Source organism: Oncorhynchus masou, chromosome 6 (assembly GCF_036934945.1).
Source record: "Oncorhynchus masou masou isolate Uvic2021 chromosome 6, UVic_Omas_1.1, whole genome shotgun sequence".
In the NCBI taxonomy this organism is placed as follows: Eukaryota; Metazoa; Chordata; class Actinopteri; order Salmoniformes; family Salmonidae; genus Oncorhynchus; species Oncorhynchus masou.
In genome coordinates this window covers 58,612,867-58,631,873 of record NC_088217.1, presented here as the reverse complement: position 1 = coordinate 58,631,873, position 19,007 = coordinate 58,612,867, and the positions used below count along the sequence as shown (strand labels likewise).

The window sequence follows — 19,007 nt, the reverse complement described above, 5'->3', positions numbered from 1 at the left end:
ATTGAGAATCTGTGGTATGATTTAAAGATAGCTGTACACCAGCGGAACCCATCCAACTTGAAAGAGCTGGAGCAGTTTTGCCTTGAAGAATGGGCAAAAATCGCGGTGGCTAGATGTGTCAAGCTTATAGAGAGACACCCCAAGAGACTTGCAGCTGTAATTGCTGCAAAAGGTGGCTCTACAAAGTAATGACTTTGGGGGGGGGGGGGGAATAGTTATGCACGCTCAAGTTTTCTGTTTTTTTGTCTTGTTTGTTTCACAGTAAAACTGATTTTGCATATTCAATGTGGTAGGCATGTGGTGTAAATCAAATGTTACAACAAAAAAAAAAACACAAAAAAAATACATTCAACTCCAGGTTGTAAGAACAAAATAGGAATAATGCCAAGGGGATGAATACTTTTGCAAGCCACTGTATATAATTTACATATGTATTCATACCAATGAGTCAACACTTTATGTAGACACCTTTTGGTAGCGATTACTGCGTCTTTCTGGGTAAATCTCTGTGCTTTTCATACCTGGATTGCGCAATATTTGCCCTTTTTAATATTGTCAGAATTCTTCAAGCTCTGTCAAATTATGGGTTGATAATTGCTAGGAAACTATTCTCAGGTCTTGCCTTAGATTTTGAAATAGATTTCAAATGAATAGAGGTCAAAATGGTAACTCTGCCACATTCACGGTCTTCTTGGTAAGCAAACTCCAGTAAAGATTTGGCTTTGTGTTTTAGGTTATTGTCCTGCTTAAAGGTGAATTCATCTCCTAGTGTCTGGTGGAAAAGACTGAACCAGGTTTTCCTGTAGGATTTTGCCTCTGCTTAGCTCCTTTCTTTAACAATTACTGCACACTCATGACATGATCATAATTTCCGATGCAGCCTGTCCACCCAAAATGAAAAGCAGCCACTGCTGTCGGATATCCTTGTTTTTCGGAAAATAGTGTATGGCATGGCATATCTATGGCATCTAGTCAAAACAGTGTGCTTTTACCGGCATGCTGGTAAGTAGCTTGCCAGCTAAAATGTAAAGTGTCCCATGTTTCATGAGCTGAAATACACACAAAAAGCTTATCGCAAATGTTGTGCACAAATTTGTTTTACCTCCCTGTTTGTGAGCATTTCTCATTTTCCAAGATAATCATCCACCTGACAATTATGGCATATCAAGAAGCTGATTAAACAGCATTATTACACAGGTGCACCTTGTGCTGGAACAATAAAAGGTCACGCAAAACAATGCAACAGATGTTTTGAGTGTGCATTTGGCATGTTGACTGCAAGAATGTCTAGCAGAGCTTTTGCCAGAGAATGGATTAATTTCTCTACCATAAGCCGCCTCAATGTAATTAAAAAAAAAAAAACATTTGGCAGTACGTCCAACAGGCCTCACAACCGCAGACCACAGGTAACCGCGCCAGCCCAGGACCATCTCCGCGTCCGGCTTCTTCACCTACGGGATCGTCTGAGACCAGCCACCCGAACAGCTGATGAAACTGTGGGTTTGCACAACCAAATCATTTCTGCACAAACTGTCAAACTGTCTCTGGGAAGCTCATCTGCGTGTTCGTCGTCCTCACCAAGGTCTTGGCCTGACTACAGTTCAAGGTCATAACCAACTTCAGTGGGCAAGTATGCTCACTTTCAATGGCCACTGGTACACTGGAGAAGTGTGCTCTTCACGGATGAATCCCGGTTTCAACTGTACCGGGCAGATGGCAGTATGGCGTCGTTTGTGCGAGTGGTTTGCCGATGTCAACTTTGAACAGAGTGCCCCTTATGGTATGGGCAGGCATAAGCTATGGACAACGAACACAATTACATTTTTATCAATGGTAATTTGAATATACCGAGAGCGTAACATTCATCTGCCGCTATCACCTCATGTTTCAGCATGATAATGCACGGCCCCATGTCGCAAGGGTCTGTGCACAATTCCTGGAAGCTGAAAATGTCTCAGTTCTTCCATGGCCTACATACTCACCAGACTGGGATTGGGATGCTCTTGATCGAAGTATATGACTGCGTGTTCCAGTTCCTGCCATTATCCAGCAACTTCACAGCCATTGAAGAGGAGTGAGACAACATTCCACAGGCCACAATCAACAGCCTGATAAATTAAATGCAAAGGAGATGTGTTGCGCTGCATGAAGTGGTCACCCCAGATACTGACTGGTTTTCTGATCCACACCCCTACCTTTTTATTAAAGGTATCTGTGGCCAACATATTTATATCTGATTAGATTAGGGCTTAATTTATTTATTTAAATTGACTGATTTTCTTATGAACTGTAACTCACTAAAATATTTTAAATAGTTTCATGTTGCGTTTGTGTTCAGTGTAGTCATTGATGGTGGGAACTGGAACACAGCTGGTCTCAGACAATCCCGCAAGGGAATAAGCCTGATGTGGAGGTCCTGGGGTGGCATGGTTACACATGGGCCGGTTGGACGAACTCCCAAATTCTCTAAAACGACGTTGGTAGAGAAATTAACATTCAATTCTCTCGCAAAAGCTCTGGTGGACATTTCTGCAGTCACCATGCCAATTGCACGCTACCTCAACTTGAGACATTTGTGGGATTGTGTGTGACAGTTGCTCATTTTAGAGTGGCCTTTTATTGTCCTCAGCACAAGGTTCACTTGTGTAATGGTCATGATGTTTTAATCAGCTTCTTGTTATGCCACACCTGTCAGGTGGATGGATTATTTTGCCAAAAGAAAAATGCTCAGTAAAGGGCTGTAAACAAACTTGTGCACAACATTTGAAGTTTTTGGAACATTTCTGGAATCTTTTTTATTTTATTTCAGCTCATGAAACATGGGATCAACATGTTACATGTTGCGTTCATATTTTTGTTCAATATAGTAAAATCAAGTTCAAACTTTTGTTGTAGCAGTGTTGTGGACTCGAGTCACAAATTTGATGACTTGAGACTAGGCGCCTCAACTCGGGACTGACATGAGACTGATGACTTGAAATTATCTGGCCAAGGTTTTGTCATGTTGTCACTCATTTTGTGGTACAGTCTCTCAATGGATTACTCTCCACGCAGCCAGAGACCGTAGCCGCAGCATCGCCCTTCCAAAAAAAAACATCCAACAAGTTGGCTAGTGAAACGCACACTCGGCCCTTTTGATTGGACCAGCAAACTGGCATTCAACACAGGTCGGGTGAGCTAGCGAACAGATTGCTGATTTGCTGTACAGCTATAGGATCAGGTGCCTCACAAACGTCATTGTAGGGAGAGAGGATTGCCATAATTATTAAATAAATATGCAGCTCCAAAAATGGTTTGGTGATCAAGAATATTAACTGTTTACTTTGTCAACTCACCAGCAATGGGACACCAAGCAACAATTACCAGCATATGCCTACTGGTCTTTTGGTATGTGAAAATTACATAAGTAAATAAATTATTCATGATTATTTCATGTAATTATTATTACTGTGGCGAAGATGCACCATAAAGGCATGTCTCTTGCCAAACTTGTCGCTTGCCACCCGTGGAGAGTGCTTTGTTCTCTTGAAATGTTTGCTGTTGATTTCCCACGTGTAAATGCATATGTGGTGAATCTATATTCCATCTAATCCTACAATATTTGCTAGCGTAAATTCGTAAACCTTTTATTGCAACACCTTTTTTCTGTTTCCGTTTTATTTCATTCAATGTATGGTTTACTTAGTTCATATTTACCAGGTTATGTCGAAGTTCCGTGTCTCTCCTATGTCTGTCATTCTGGTTGCATAATAGGAGTGTGCGTGCCTCTGTTCACAAAGAAATAGGCTTCGTGGCCTGGACGCCACGCTTTGGTGTCAGTACATTGAATAAGAATCATTAAGCCTGATTTCAGACGAATGTACCGATGGATATGAAAATTAACTTTTTATATTGTAGAGACAGTTTATTGGTTGTAATGACCAATTTGGTAATTGTATGGTCTGGGAGGGGCCAAGTGCTTACATGTACCTATTTGAACTCCTATTAGACTGATTTGGTTTTTCAAGGGGAGGCTGTGCAGTTTTGCCCTCTACCTGTTTCTGTTCAGATAGGACAGGTTACAGGGATAGTTCACCCAGATTAAAAAGGACACATTGGTTTCCAGTCTATGGACAATGTATGACAGCAATTCATGCTTTGGTTTAATTTCCATGGCATTGTTTCTGCATGCTAATGTTTTAGCATTTGTGGCACAAATCCCATTCAAGTAATGGGACCGATATTTGCATTTTTTGCTCATCATGTGCAAATCATCAAAGGATCTCAAATTGATTGGGAATCTGTCACTTATAGATGATTTTGAACATGTGTGAAAAATATCAGTCCCATGACTTGAATGGGATCTGTGCCACAAATGCTAAAACATTAGCATGTGTAAACTGTCCCAGGGAAACTAAACCAAAGCATAGATTGCTGTCATACCTTGTCCATAGTTTCCTTACACTGTAAGGAATTATTTTGTAATTTGGTTGAACTATCACTTTTAAGCCTGATAGTCTATTTATTTTTAGGTGATTGCCTGTGTACAGCCGTGGCCAAAAGTTGAGAATGACACACATTAATTTTCAAAGTCTGCTGCCTCAGTTTGTATGATGGCAATTTGTATATACTCCAGAATGTTATGAAGAGTGACCAGATGAATTGGAATTAATTGCAAAGTCCCTATTTGCCATGCAAATGAACTGAATCCCCGAAAGACATTTCCACTGCATTTCAGCCCTGCCACAAAAGGACCAGCTGACATGTCAGTGATTCTCTCGTTAACACAGGTGTGAGTGTTGACGAGGACAAGGCTGGAGATTACTGCTGATTGTCATGCTGATTGAGTTCAAATAACTGGAAGCTTCAAAGGGGGGGTGGTGCTTGGAATCAATGTTCTTCCTCTGTCAACCATGGTTACCTAGAAGGAACAAAGTGCCGTCATCATTGCTTTGCACGAAAAGGGCTTCACAGGCAAGGATATTGCTGCCAGTAAGATTCCACCTAAATCGACCATTTATCGGATCAACAACTTCAAGGAGAGCAGTTCAATTGTTGTGAAGAAGGCTTCAGGGCGCCCAAGAAAGTCCAGCAAGTGCCAGGACCGTCTCCTAAAGTTGATTCCGCTGCGGGATCGGGGCACCACCAGTACAGAGCTTGCTCAGGAATGGCAGCAGGCAGGTGTGAGTGCATCTGCATGCCCAGTGAGGCGAAGAGTTTGAGGATGGCCTGGTGTCAAGAAGGGAAGGAAAAACATCAGGGACAGACTGATATTCTGCAAAAGGTACAGGGATTGGACTGGGGTAAAGTCATTTTCTCTGATGAATCCCTTTCCGATTGTTTGAGGCATCCGGAAAAAAGCTTGTCCAGAGAAGACAAGGTGAGCGCTTACCATCAGTCCTGTGTCATAACCAACAGTAAAGCATTGTGAGACCATTCATGTGTGGGGTTGCTTCTCAGCCAAGGGAGTCGGCTCACTCAGTTTTGCATAAGAACACAGCCATGAATAAAGAATAGTAACAACACATCCTTTGAGAGCAACTTCTCCCAACCATCCAGGAACAGTTTGGTGACGAACAATGCCTTTTCCAGCATGATGGAGCACCTTGCCATGAGGCAAAAGTGATAACGAAGTGGCTCGGGGAACAAAACATCAATATTTTGGGTCCATGGCCAGGAAACTCCCCAGACTTTAATCCCATTGAGAACTTGTGGTCAATCCTCAAGAGGTGGGTGGACAAACAACCCACAAATTGTGACAAACTCCAAGCATTGATTATGCAAGAATGGGCTTCCATCAGTCAGGATGTGGCCCAGAAGTTAATTGACAGCATGCCAGGGCAGATTGCAGAGGTCTTGAAAAAGAAGGGTCAACACTGCAAATATTGACTCTTTGCATCAACTTCATGTAATTGTCAATAAAAGCCTTTGACACTTATGAAATGTTTGTAATTCTACTTCAGTATTCCATAGTAATTTATGACAAATATCTAAAGACACTGAAGCAGCAAACTTTGTGGAAATGAATATTTGTCATTCTCAAAACTTTTAGCCATGATTGTATATTTTGTGTATGGCACTTTCACCATTGGGTCACCAAGACCTGTAAATAAATCTACACTCTGAGCACATCAACTTGCCTTGCTTTGTGCTGATTTCATGCCTGTTACAATTGCTACAAGGTCCTTATTTTACAATTTACATAATTAAAATGTGTTGTAGACAAAATAATGAAAAGGTCTGTCTGGGAGCCTCAATAGACAGATTTGTAGTTGAACAAGTCATTGTATGTATAGATTTTTTTTTTTTTTCACACCTTGGACTTGAGTCAAGACTCAACCTGTTCTACTTGAGACTCGAACCTTGTGACTTGACTTTCTTGTGTCTCGAATAATAGTGAGTTGGTCCTACCTTCTTTGTTCAGTCTTACACAAACTAACAATCACGGCTAACAGTGTCACTAAGCAAGTACCATTATTTAATTCTGTGCATCCATTGCTAATTGTTGAATCCTCAAGAAAGCGATGCCTGTTCTATGACCTGCCCCTTGAAGGTAGACATTCAATCTGATGCCAATTATATAATGCTGTGTGTGGATTTTAAACTTGCTTGCATGAAATTCTTTTCTGTACTCTGAATACACAAACCATGCAACACCTCTAGGTGGTTCAAGCTAAAAAGATAGGTCATATTCATTAGGCACCAACTGGACTGAAGCAGGGAAGGACTACCTGGACTCGCCAAATAACTGCTTGTTTTCATTTTAACGCAGTGTGCCCTAATGATTAGTGACCAGCCCTGACCCCCTGTATACCCATTCCCTTCCAGGCGCCGGCTGCAGCTCAACCCCACGCAGGCCTTCTTCCTCCTGGTCAACCAGCACAGCATGGTGAGCGTCTCCACGCCCATCTCCGAGATCTACGAGCAGGAGCACGACGAGGACGGGTTTCTCTACATGGTATACGCCTCTCAGGAGACTTTTGGATACTAGGAGTGAGGGAAGTCTGGTCAAAGAGATCAGTGAGATAGGAGGCACAGGGGTACAGAGAGGGGTGAGGTAGCGTTAGGTCAAACCCAGCTGTGTGTGTTTTCTATTTTTCACCCCACCCGGATGATTGAGTTCCCTTAAGGATAATTAAACAGACACCACCATGTCTTTTCATGACACTAGAAGGTAAACATTAACGCTATATGCAACATCCCCCTCCCTCTTCCCCCCCCCCCCTTATTCGTTGGAAGTACATTTCTATTAGGAGTCTTTTTTAGCCTTTAGTCATAGGCTAGTGTTTTTGGCCCATTGGTTTTGATTTTATAGTTCATTATTTTATCTCCCAACTGGGACCTGGTTTTTCAAATAGAGTAGAACACTGTTAGTGTTTTTTTTGTTTTTTTTTTGGTGTTGTAACACCTTTTTACTTATGTGGTCATAGGCGCTATTGCCTAAACCAATGGTTATTAATCTTGTCTTGAGTTTCCCCAATATTGACACAGCTTACCTTTCTGGCATAAGTCTTACAAAAGTGCAAGTGAATTAACTACACAACCAGACATGCAATTGCTCTACCATAGGCTAAGCCATCAATATCCCTGTACCTAAATCTGCTAGAGCATTGGGTATTTTAGGTTGTTCTCCCCTCTCCCTCTATTTAAGTACTGTTTAATAATCAATCAGATTAATCCAATTTGTTTCTGTCACCTTTAGCAGTTGACTGGTTTCATGAGCAAGATGACCATCCGTATAGTCATAACAGGTAGTGGTGGGTATGTGTGTTGTGATATAAGCTAGTACTTAGAATTGAGTAGTGGAAACAGATGTATAATGTAGAAATAAATATGCTTCTTTGCACATATACATTTATACTATTATAATAAGACTCAGTATTGAAAAGAAATAAATTATTAACACGCTTGATTCTTTTGTATCTGATATTCTCTCCACTGTTCTGTACGTATGCCTTTGGTAAAATTACTTTTGAAACTATGGGTTTGTGATGCAGCATACATGACACTAGTAGGTAAACATTAACGCTATGTGCTACATCCCCCCCCCCCCCCCTTGGAAGTACATTTCTATTAGGAGTCTTTTTTTCCTTTAGTCATAGGCTAGTGTTTTTGGCCCATTGGTTTTGATTTTATAGTTCATTATTTTATCTCCCAACTGGGACCTGGTTTTTCAGATCGAGTAGAACACTGTTAGTGTTTTTTTTTTTTTAGGTGTTGTACATACCTTGCATGTTTTTCATAGTTTTTTTTGTATTGATTTTGGCAATAGATACAATTATTGTAAGTGTATTAAAACATTTATTTTTAGAACTGTTTCCAAACCAAAAACTGAATGTATGTTAACAATTGTGTGTGTATAAACCATAAAATACTGAAGTTGTGTTTATTTAAATTCCTCAATTGTAACTAATTCAAGGAGTATAGCATTGCTTCAAATTCATTTTAAGCATTCGCTAATAAAGCAATTCTAAATTTAAATTCATTGTTCTAGTAATGGTTGACCAGTGTCAGTGTTGAGTACAAATTAGGGGCAAGCAAAAACAGCCTTCATATTACTGATAATCTGGGCAGATATTTGAATAAAAGCAGCACCATCACCACGGGCGTATTGTATGGTGTGAGCAGTCAGTCAAAATAATTGTTTATTTTGTGTTTATACGTGTGGAAAATAAATTCTGATGGATGTACTTTTTTATATGGACATACACCAGTATATTCTTGGCAATAATAGTGAATCTCTTTGCTGTACAGTGAGTGTCTTATTTTATTTTAAGTGTAATACTCTTTAAATCCCATATGTGTATACTCACCAATGGCTTGGTGTTAAGGATTGTGCTACATGTATAGGCAGCAAGGTACATACAATGCGTGCACAAACCATTAGGAACACCTGCTCTTTCCATGAGACTGATCAGGTGAAAGCAATGATGCCTTATTGATGTCACTTGTTAAATCCACTTCAATCAGTGTAGATGAAGGGTTAAATAATTATTTTCAAGCCTCGAGACAATTGAGGAATGGATCGTGTATGTGTGCCATTCAGAGGGTGAACGGGCAAGACAAAAGAGCCTTTGAACAAGGTATGGTAGTAAGTGCCAGACACGCTGGTTTGTGTCAAGAACTGCACCGCTGCTGGGTTTTTCACACTCAACAGTTTCCTGTGTTTATTAAGAATTGTCCACCACCCAAAGGACATCCAGCCAACTTGACACAACTGTGGAAGCATTGGTGTCAACATGGGCTGCTAGCTATACCTATGTAGAGTCCATACCATGACGAATTGAGGCTGTTCTGGGTGGAAAAGGGGGTGCAACTCAATATTAGGAAGGTGCTTAAGTGTTCAGGTAATTATTTCATAGCGTCATCATACTTCTACAGATAACCATGTTACCAGCCTAATCTTGTGACCATAAAGTTGAAATCCACTGTTAGCTCTGGGGAAGCCCACTGTGGTAGGCTTGTCCAGTGCTAATACTTCAGATTCATAAATATGGCTAACCCAGCTGTTTTGAAATTGTGTAGAGAGCTTATGCTGCACGCTTTTTAATTTCTACCCACACTTTTTAAGTTCTGCCCACATTTTCTATAGGATTAAGGTCAGGGCTTTGCGACGGCCACTCCCAATACCTTGACTTTGTTGCCATTTTGCTACAACTTTGGATCATTGTCCATTTGGAAGACCCATTTGCAACAAAGCTTTAACTTCCTGACTGATGTCTTGAGATGTTGCTTCAATATATCCACATAATTGTCCTCCCTCAAGATGCCATCTATTTTGTGAAGTGTACCAGCCCCTCCTGCAGCAAAGCACCCCCGCAACATGATGCTGCTTCACGGTTGGGATGGCGTTCTTCGGCTTACAAGCCTCCCCCTTTTTCCTCCAAACATAATGATGGTCATTATATATTTTTGTTTCATCAGACCAGAGGACATTTCTCCAAAAAGTATGATCTTTGTCCCTATGTGCAGTTGCAAACCGTAGTCTGGCATTTTTATGGCAGTTTTGGAGCAGTGAATTCTTCCATGTGAGCGGCCTTTCAGGTTATGTCGCTATAGGACTCGCTTTACTGTGGATATAGAGCGGTATGACAGTTGCGTGGTCCCATGGTGTTTATAATAGCATACTATTTTTACAGATGAACGTGATAACTTCACGTGTTTGGAAATTGTTCCCAAGGATGAACCAGACTTGTGGTCAACAATTTTTTTACTCAGTAAAAAAAATGTAGACCACAAGTCAGGTTCATCCTTGGGAGCGATTTCCAAACACGTGAAGTTATCACGTTCATCTGTAAAAAAAAAAAAAACAACAACAATAGTACTCAATTTTTTTTTTCCTTTTGATTTTCCAATGATATCAAGCAAAGAGGCACTGGGTTTGAAGGTAGGCCTTGAAATACATCCACAGGTACACCTCCAATTGACTCAAATTATTTCAATTAGCCTATCAAAAGCTTCTAAAGCCATGACATATTCTGGAATTTTCCAAGCTGTTTAAAGGCACAGTTAACTTTGTATGTAAACTTCTGACCCACTGGAATTGTGATACATTGAATTATAAGTGAAATTATCTGTCTGTAAACAATTGTTGGAAAAATGACTTAGATAAGAAAGTAGATAACCAACTTGCCAAAACTATAGATTGTTAACAAGGCATTTGTGGAGTGGTTGAAAAACGAGTTAATGACTTGAGTTTGAAAGGATAGTTTTATGTTCCTCGGCATACACATCACAGACAAACTGAATTGGTTCACTCACACAGACAGCATCGTGAAGAAGGCGCAGCAGCGCCTCTTCAACCTCAGCAGGCTGAAGAAATTCGGCTTGTCACCAAAAGCACTCACAAACTTCGACAGATGCACAATCGAGAGCATCCTGGCGGGCTGTATCACTGCCTGGTACGGCAACTGCTCCGCCCACAACCGTAAGGCTCTCCAGAGGGTAGTGAGGTCTGCACAACGCATCACCGGGGGCAAACTACCTGCCCTCCAGGACACCTACACCACCCGACGTTACAGGAAGGCCATAAAGATCATCAAGGACAACACCCACCCGAGCCACTGCCTGTTCACCCTGCTATCATCCAGAAGGCGAGGTCAGTACAGGTGCATCAAAGCTGGGACAGAGACTGAAAACAGCTTCTATCTCAAGGCCATCAGACTGTTAAACAGCAACCACTAACATTGAGTGGCTGCTGCCAACACACTGACCCAACTCCAGCCACTTTAATAATGGGAATTGATGGGAAATTATGTAAAATATATCACTAGCAACTTTAAACAATGCTACCTAATATAATGTTTACATACCCTACATTATTAATCTCAAATGTAGACGTATATACTGTACTCTATATCATCTACTGCATCTTTATGTAATACATGTATGACTAGCCACTTTAACTATGCCACTTTTTTTACATACTCATCTCATATGTATATACTGTACTCGATACCATCTACTGTATCTTGCCTATGCTGCTCTGCACCATCACTCATTCATATCTTTATGTACATATTCTTTATCCCCTTACACTGTGTATAAGAAATTAGTTTGGAATTGTTAGTTAGATTACTTGTTGGTTATTACTGCATTGTCGGAACTAGAAGCACAAGCATTTCGCTACACTCGCATTAACATCTGCTAACCATGTGTATGTGACAAATAAAATTTGATTTGAGGATACAATGAGGCTGAAGTGCATACTGTCAGCTTTAATTTGAGGGTATTTTCATCCATATCGGATGAACTGAAATTATAGAAGCTTTTGTACATAGTCCCCCCCCACACACCCCAATTTTCGGGCATCAAAAACCATTTGGACAGTTTAATATAATGTAGAATAAATTAATCATTGTTAATATTTGGTCGCATATCATTTGCATGCAATGACTGCTTGAAGTCTGCGATGTATCGACATCACCAGATTCTGGGTATCTTCCCTGGTGATGCTCTGCCAGGCCTGTACTGCAGCCATCTTCAGTTCCTGCTTGTTTTGGGGACTAATCTCCTCTTCAGCATTTAAAATGCATGTTCAATTGGATTCAGATCCGGTGATTGACTCGGCCAGTCAAGGATTTCCCCCCTTCGTTGCTCTAGCAGTGTGTTTAGGGTCATTGTCTTAAGGCAGTGCTTCTCAATTATTTTCTGTTACGCCCAACATTGGATCATTCAGAGATCCTCACTGAACTTCTGGAGAGAGTTTGCTGCACTGAAAGTAAAGGGGCTGAATAATTTTGCACGCCCAATTTTTCAGTTTTTGATTTGTTAAAAATGTTTGAAATATCCAATAAATGTCGTTCCACTTCATGATTGTGTCCCACTTGTTGTTGATTCTTCACAAAAAAATACAGTTTTATATCTTTATGTTTGAAGCCTGAAATGTGGCAAAAGGTCGCAAAGTTCAAGGGGGCCGAATACTTTCGCAAGGCACTGTATTTCCTCCATCAAGTCGCCTCTCCCACATTGCAAGCTTTCGAGTGAAAGAGCTGATCTTGTCTGTGACCTGAGGGAGGTGTTTATCTTTCCCTTGAAGCTGTAGATTTAGTTAATTTAGCTTTCCAAACATGTCACTCAGGTAGGCCAGTTTTGCCAGGAAGTTCTCATCACTAAATTTTTCTGCGAGGTCATACTTGTGCTCCTGCTCCAAAAACTTATCTGCTCTCTGAGCTCAAACTCAGGACAAGACTTTTCCTCGTGACAGCCACCTTGCTTCACTGTGAAACAGCACAGCTTGATGTTCAGCTCCCATCTCCTCACAGATAGCAGAGAAGACTCTTGTTTTTAGTGGTCTGGTCTTTATAAAATTGACTACACCTACAATGTCAGTCATAACCTCACTTAATTCAGAGGAAAGGTGCCTTGATGCCAGTGCTTCTCTGTGTATAACACAGTGTGTCCACTCAGCATTAGGTGAGGCCTTCTTGATGAGTGCCTGAAGTCCTTTTCTCATCCCTGCCATGGTCTGTGCATCATCACTGCAAACACCAATGTTGCAGTCTCAGTCAGGAAGCAGTCCAGCATTTTGAATAGCTCTTCAGCTGTGGCTCTGTGTCTGACATATTTACAAAAAAGTAGATCCTCACACAGGGAGTTTGTCATGTCTAAACGTACATAAGCGAATAACAAACAGTCTTTGTTGCTGTCAGTTGTTTCATCGAACTATAAGGCAAAACATTTGTCTTTGAGTTTATCTACCAGCTGTTCTTTAAGATCGTTAGCAATGTCATTTATACGTCTGGCGACAGTGTCATTGGACGGAGGGATAGTTTTTATTTTGCAGCACTTGCGTCATCCAGCAGGACAGAGACCATGTCTAATGCTGCAGGCAGTATCAGCTCCTCTGCTATGGAGTGTTTTTTTTTGCACTGAGCAATTTGGTATGCCACCTTATATGATGCTAACAGTGCTTGCTGGCTTACTGAAGTAGCATTCACAAAGCGGGACGATTGTTGGCAAATTTCGGCATGTTTTCGCTGAAAAAAACTCAAGCGGCTTATCAGCGTGATTGGGGTGTAATCTCTTTAAGTGACACCTTCATTTATTTAGCTTCATGCTGTCCTCTGCCAACATTGTTAGACACAGTAAACATACCGGTCTTTCCTTGTCTCCCACCGTAGTCACAGTGAAGCCAAGCGCTACATATGCTTCGTCATATTTCCTCGTCTTAGCTTCCGGGAGACTTACATTTGTCTCATTATCTCCGTCTCTCTCCGCCTTTCTTTTCATCTCTGTTAAATATTTTTCCATGGTGTCTCTTAAGGGTTTCTTATCTGCACTTCATATCTCCTGCTCTGTGCTGTGTGCTCTTGTTCGATGCAACAAAACCCTACTCCCTGCGGCAAAAAAAGCATGTTCCCCGGGGTCACACGCGCCCCCCTGGCATCGCTGCGATCCCTCCGAGGGGGGGGGCGCCCCACTATTTGAGAAGGACTGTCTTAAGGCATGATGAAGTGCCGTCCAATGAGTTGAGGGATTTGGTTTTATCTGAGCATATAAAATATTTCTGTAGACTTCAGAATTCATTGTTCTACTTCTGTCTGTAGTCACATCATCGATGAAGACAAGTGAGCCTGTTCCACTGGCAGCCATACAGGCCCAAGCCATAAAACCCCCTCCACCATGTTTCACGGATGAGGTGGTATGCTTTGGATCATGGGGATGTCTTGTTTTTCTCCACACTTTCCTCTTTCCATCAATCTTTGTCTCATCTGTTCACAATACTTTTTCCAGAACTCTTGGGGCTCTTTTAGGTGCTTTTTAGCAAACTAATCTTGCCTTTCTGTTCTTCAGGCTCATCAGTGGTTTGCATGTTGTAGTGTACCCTCTGGAGTCCTGCTGGTGTAATCTTCTATGTATGGTAGACTTTGACACATCTACACATGCCTCCAGGAGAGTGTTTCTGATATGTTGGGCCGTTGTCAGGGGGGTTTTCTTCTCCATAGAGAGTATTCTCCGGTCATCTTCTACAGTGGCCTTCCTCTGTCTTTTGACATTGAGTTCACCAGTTGTTGTTTTTTCTTGTTAATGATGAACCAAACTGTTGACTTGGGCATGCCCAGGGTTTTTGCAATGTTCCTGATTGATTGATTTTCATTTCTGAGCCACTAAAAAACACATCCTAGATCTGAATGAATGAAATATTCTTATTAAATGTGCTGACAACAAAATGACACAAAAATGATCAATGGAAATCAAATTTATCAACCCATGGAGGTCTGGATTTGGAGTCACACTCAAAATTAAAGTGGAAAACCACACTACAGGCTGATCCAACTTTGATGTAATGTCCTTAAAACAAGTCGAAATGAGGCTCAGTAGTGTGTGTGGCCTCCACGTGCCTGTATGACCTCCCTATAATGCAGGGCTCTGGCAGTGCTCCTCCTGCTCCTCCTTGCACAAAGGCTGAGGTAGCGGTCCTGCTGCTGGGTTGTTGCCCTCCTACGGCCTCCTCCACGTCTCCTGATGTACTGGCCTGTCTCCTGGTAGCGCCTCCATGCTCTGGACACTACGCTGACAGACACAGCAAACCTTCTTGCCACAGCTCGCATTGATGTGCCATCCTGGATGAGCTGCACTACCTGAGCCACTTGTGGGTTGTAGACTCCGTTATGCTACCACTAGAGTGAAAGCACCGTCAGCATTAAGAAGTGACCAAAACATCAGCCAGGAAGCATAGAAACTGAGAAGTGGTCTGTGGCACCACCTGCAGAACCACTCCTTTATCGGGGGTGTCTTGCTAATTGCCTATAATTTCCACCTGTTGTCTATTCCATTTGCACAACAGCATGTGAAATTTATTGTCAATCAGTGTTGCTTCCGAAGTGGACAGTTTCACAGAAGTGTGATTGACTTGGAGTTACATTGTGTTGTTTAAGTGTTCCCTTTATTTTTTTGAGCAGTATATTTTATACTAGGCCTTGCTCTAGCTACTTGCTGTATGTATGCAAAACAGGCCTACAGCATACACCAAATTAACTATCTGGGAAAGTTGAAAGTGCTGTTGGTGTGATCACTTTGGCTGGTTATTATAATGGTTGCACTGATGCATTGTAAATAGTTGCACAGGTCAGACAGATGAGCACAGTGAAAAAGGTGATCCAAAGGATTTGACAACCATTAGAAAATTGGATATCACTTGCATACCACATGAGCAACGAGGCAAGCAATGACATGCTGTAAAAGATGTGCAGGCCAAATAGCGTTTGCTGTCGAATTTCTACATTTAAATGTGATTTGCAGTTGTCACTATAACAATGAACACACCCTGAAAGCATTAAATGGTTGTGTTACCACTTTATTAATAGCGTGCAGGATGCATTGATCAGTTGATTTGTATTTATTATGGATCCCCATTAGTTGCTGCCAAAGCAGCAGCTACTCTTCCTGAGGTCCAGCAAAGTTAAGGCAGTTTATACAATTTTAAAACAGTACAATACCTTCATAAATTTCACAACACACTGTGTGCCCTCAGGCCCCTACGCCACCACTACATTCCTAAATCCATGTGCATGTAAAGTGAGTATGTTATCATAAGTGTGTGACTGTGCCAATGTTTGTGTTGCTTCACAGTCCCTGCTGTTTCATAAGGTGTTCTTTTTTCTGGGGGTTTTCTGTTTAATTTTACTAAATGCGTCAGTTACTTGATGTGGAATAGAGCCATGACAACATGGAACTCTATCTAGTAACTGTATGCCTCCCATAGTCTATTCTGGTCTTGGGGAAGAGACCTCTTGTCTTGTGGGGTATGCATGGGTGTCCGAGGTGTGCTAGTTGTTTAGACAGACATCGCGGTGCATTCAACATGTCAATACCTCTCATAAATAAAAGTAGTGATGAATTCAATCTCCTCCACTTTCAGCCAGGAGAGATTGACGTGCATATTATTAATATTAGCTCTCTGTGTACATCCAAGGTCCAGCAGTGCTGCAGTGTTCTGAGCCAATTGCAGGCCTTTTTTGTGGCACCTTGTATTTACTTTATTTTTATTTCACCTTTATTTAACCAGGTAGGCAAGTTGAGAACAAGTTATCATTTCCAATTGCGACCTGGCCAAGATAAAGCAAAGCAGTTCCGACACACACAACAACACAGAGTTACACATGGAGTAAAACAAACATACAGTCAATAATACAGTAGAAACAAGTCTATATACGATGTGAGCAAATGAGGTGAGATAAGGGAAGTAAAGGCAAAAAAAGCGATGGCAAGTAAAACACTGGAATGGTAGATTTGCAGTGGAAGAATGTGCAAAGTAGAAATAAAAATAATGGGGTGCAAAGGAGCTAAATAAATAAATAAAATAAATACAGTAGGGAAAGAGGTAGTTGTTTGGGCTAAATTATAGATGGGCTATGTACAGGTGCAGTGATCTGTGAGCTGCTCTGACAGCTGGTGCTTAAAGCTAGTGAGGGAGATAAGTGTTTCCAGTTTCAGAGATTTTGTAGTTCGTTCCAGTCTTTGGCAGCAGAGAACTGGAAGGAGAGGCGGCCAAAGAAAGAATTGGTTTTGGGGGTGACCAGAGAGATATACCTGCTGGAGCGCGTGCTACAGGTGGGTGATGCTATGGTGACCAGCGAGCTAAGATAAGGGGGGACTTTACCTAGCAGGGTCTTGTAGATGACATGGAGCCAGTGGGGTTGGCAACAAGTATGAAGCGAGGGCCAGCCAACGAGAGTGTACAGGTCGCAATGGTGGGTAGTATATGGGGCTTTGGTGACAAAACGGATGGCACTGTGATAGACGGCATCAAATTTGTTGAGTAGGGTATTGGAGGCTATTTTGTAAATGACATCGCCGAAGTCGAGGATTGGTAGGATGGTCAGTTTTACAAGGGTATGTTTGGCAGCATGAGTGAAGGATGCTTTGTTGCGAAATAGGAAGCCAATTCTAGATTTAACTTTGGATTGGAGATGTTTGATGTGGGTCTGGAAGGAGAGTTTACAGTCTAACCAGACACCTAGGTATTTGTAGTTGTCCACATATTCTAAGTCAGAGACGTCCAGAGTAGTGATGTTGGACAGGCGGGCAGGTGCAAGCAGCGATCGGTTGAAGAGGATGCATTTAGTTTTACTTGTATTTAAGAGCAATTGGAGGCCACGGAAGGAGAGTTGTATGGCATTGCAGTTTGCCTGGAGGGTTGTTAACACAGTGTCCAAAGAAGGGCCAGAAGTAATAAAATGCAATAAAATGCAAATTAATTACTTAAAAATCATACAATGTGATTTTCTGGATTTTTAGATTCCGTCTCTCACAGTTGAAGTGTACCTATGATTAAAAATTACAGACCTCTACATGCTTTGTAAGTAGGAAAACCTGCAAAATCGGAAGTGTATCAAATAGTTGTTCTCCCCACTGTATACAGAGAAGAGTCAGTCCAGGAATTGAACCCTGTGGCACCCCCATAGAGACTGCCAGAGGTCCAGACAACATACTCTCTGATTTGACACAATGAACTCTGTCAGAGAAGTAGTTGGTGTACCAGGCGAGGCAATCATTTGAGAAACCAAGGCTGTCGAGTCTGCCGATGAGGATGTGGTGATTGACAGAGTCGAAAGCCTTGGCTGGACCCGTACAAATCAGCTGGACTTGACAATCTGGACCCTCTATTTCTGAAACTATCCGCCTCCATTGTCGCAACCCCTATTACCAGCCTGTTCAACCTCTCATATCGTCTGAGATCCCCAAGGATTGGAAAGCTGCCACAGTCATCCCCCTCTTCAAAGGGGGAGGCACCCTGGACCCAAACTGTTGCAGACCTATATCCGCCCTGCCTATCTAAGGTCTTCGTGAGCCAAGTCAACAAACAGGTCACTGACCATCTCGAATCCCACCGTACCTTCTCCGCTGTGCAATCTGGTTTCCGAGCCGGTCACGGGTGCACCTCAGCCACGCTCAAGGTACTAAACAATATCATAACCGCCATCGATAAAAGACAGTCCTGTGCAGCCATCTTCATCGACCTGGCCAAGGCTTTTGACTCTGTCAATCACCATATTCTTATCGGCAGACTCAGTAGCCTTGGTGTGTCTAATGACTATCTTGCCTGGTTCACCAACTACTTTGCAGACAGAGTTCAGTGTATCAAATCAGAGGGCATGTTGTCCGGTCCTCTGGCAGTCTCTATGGGGGTGCCACAGGGTTCAATTCTCGGGCCGACTCTTTTCTCTGTCTATATCAATGATTTTGCTCTTTTGCTGCGGGCGATTCCCTGATCCACCTCTACGCAGACGACACCATTCTGTATACTTCTGGCCTTTCCTTGGACACTGTGCTATCTAACCTCCAAACGAGCTTCAATGCCATACAACACTCCTTCCGTGGCCTCCAACTGCTCTTAAACGCTAGTAAAACCAAATGCATGCTTTTCAACCGTTCGCTGACTGCACCCGCACGCCCGACTAGCATCACCACCCTGGATGGTTCCGACCAAACTCATATCAAACATCTCCAATCTAAAATCAAATCTAGAGTCGGCTTTCTATTCCGCAACAAAGCCTCCTTCACTCACACCGCCAAACTTACCC

At 42.0% G+C, this 19,007-nt stretch overlaps 1 protein-coding gene across 1 annotated transcript in view; it reads left to right on the top strand.

Annotated features, from left to right (window-relative positions):
• map1lc3a (microtubule-associated protein 1 light chain 3 alpha) overlaps positions 1 to 8,710 on the top strand; it is a 28,422-nt gene extending 19,712 nt beyond the window's left edge. The window contains exon 4 of the mRNA XM_064969258.1: positions 6,808 to 8,710. Coding sequence (XP_064825330.1) covers positions 6,808 to 6,970 — 163 coding nt within the window. The 3' untranslated portion in view covers positions 6,971 to 8,710. The remainder of the gene's footprint in view (positions 1 to 6,807) is intronic.
• The last annotated feature ends 10,297 nt before the right edge of the window (positions 8,711 to 19,007 follow it).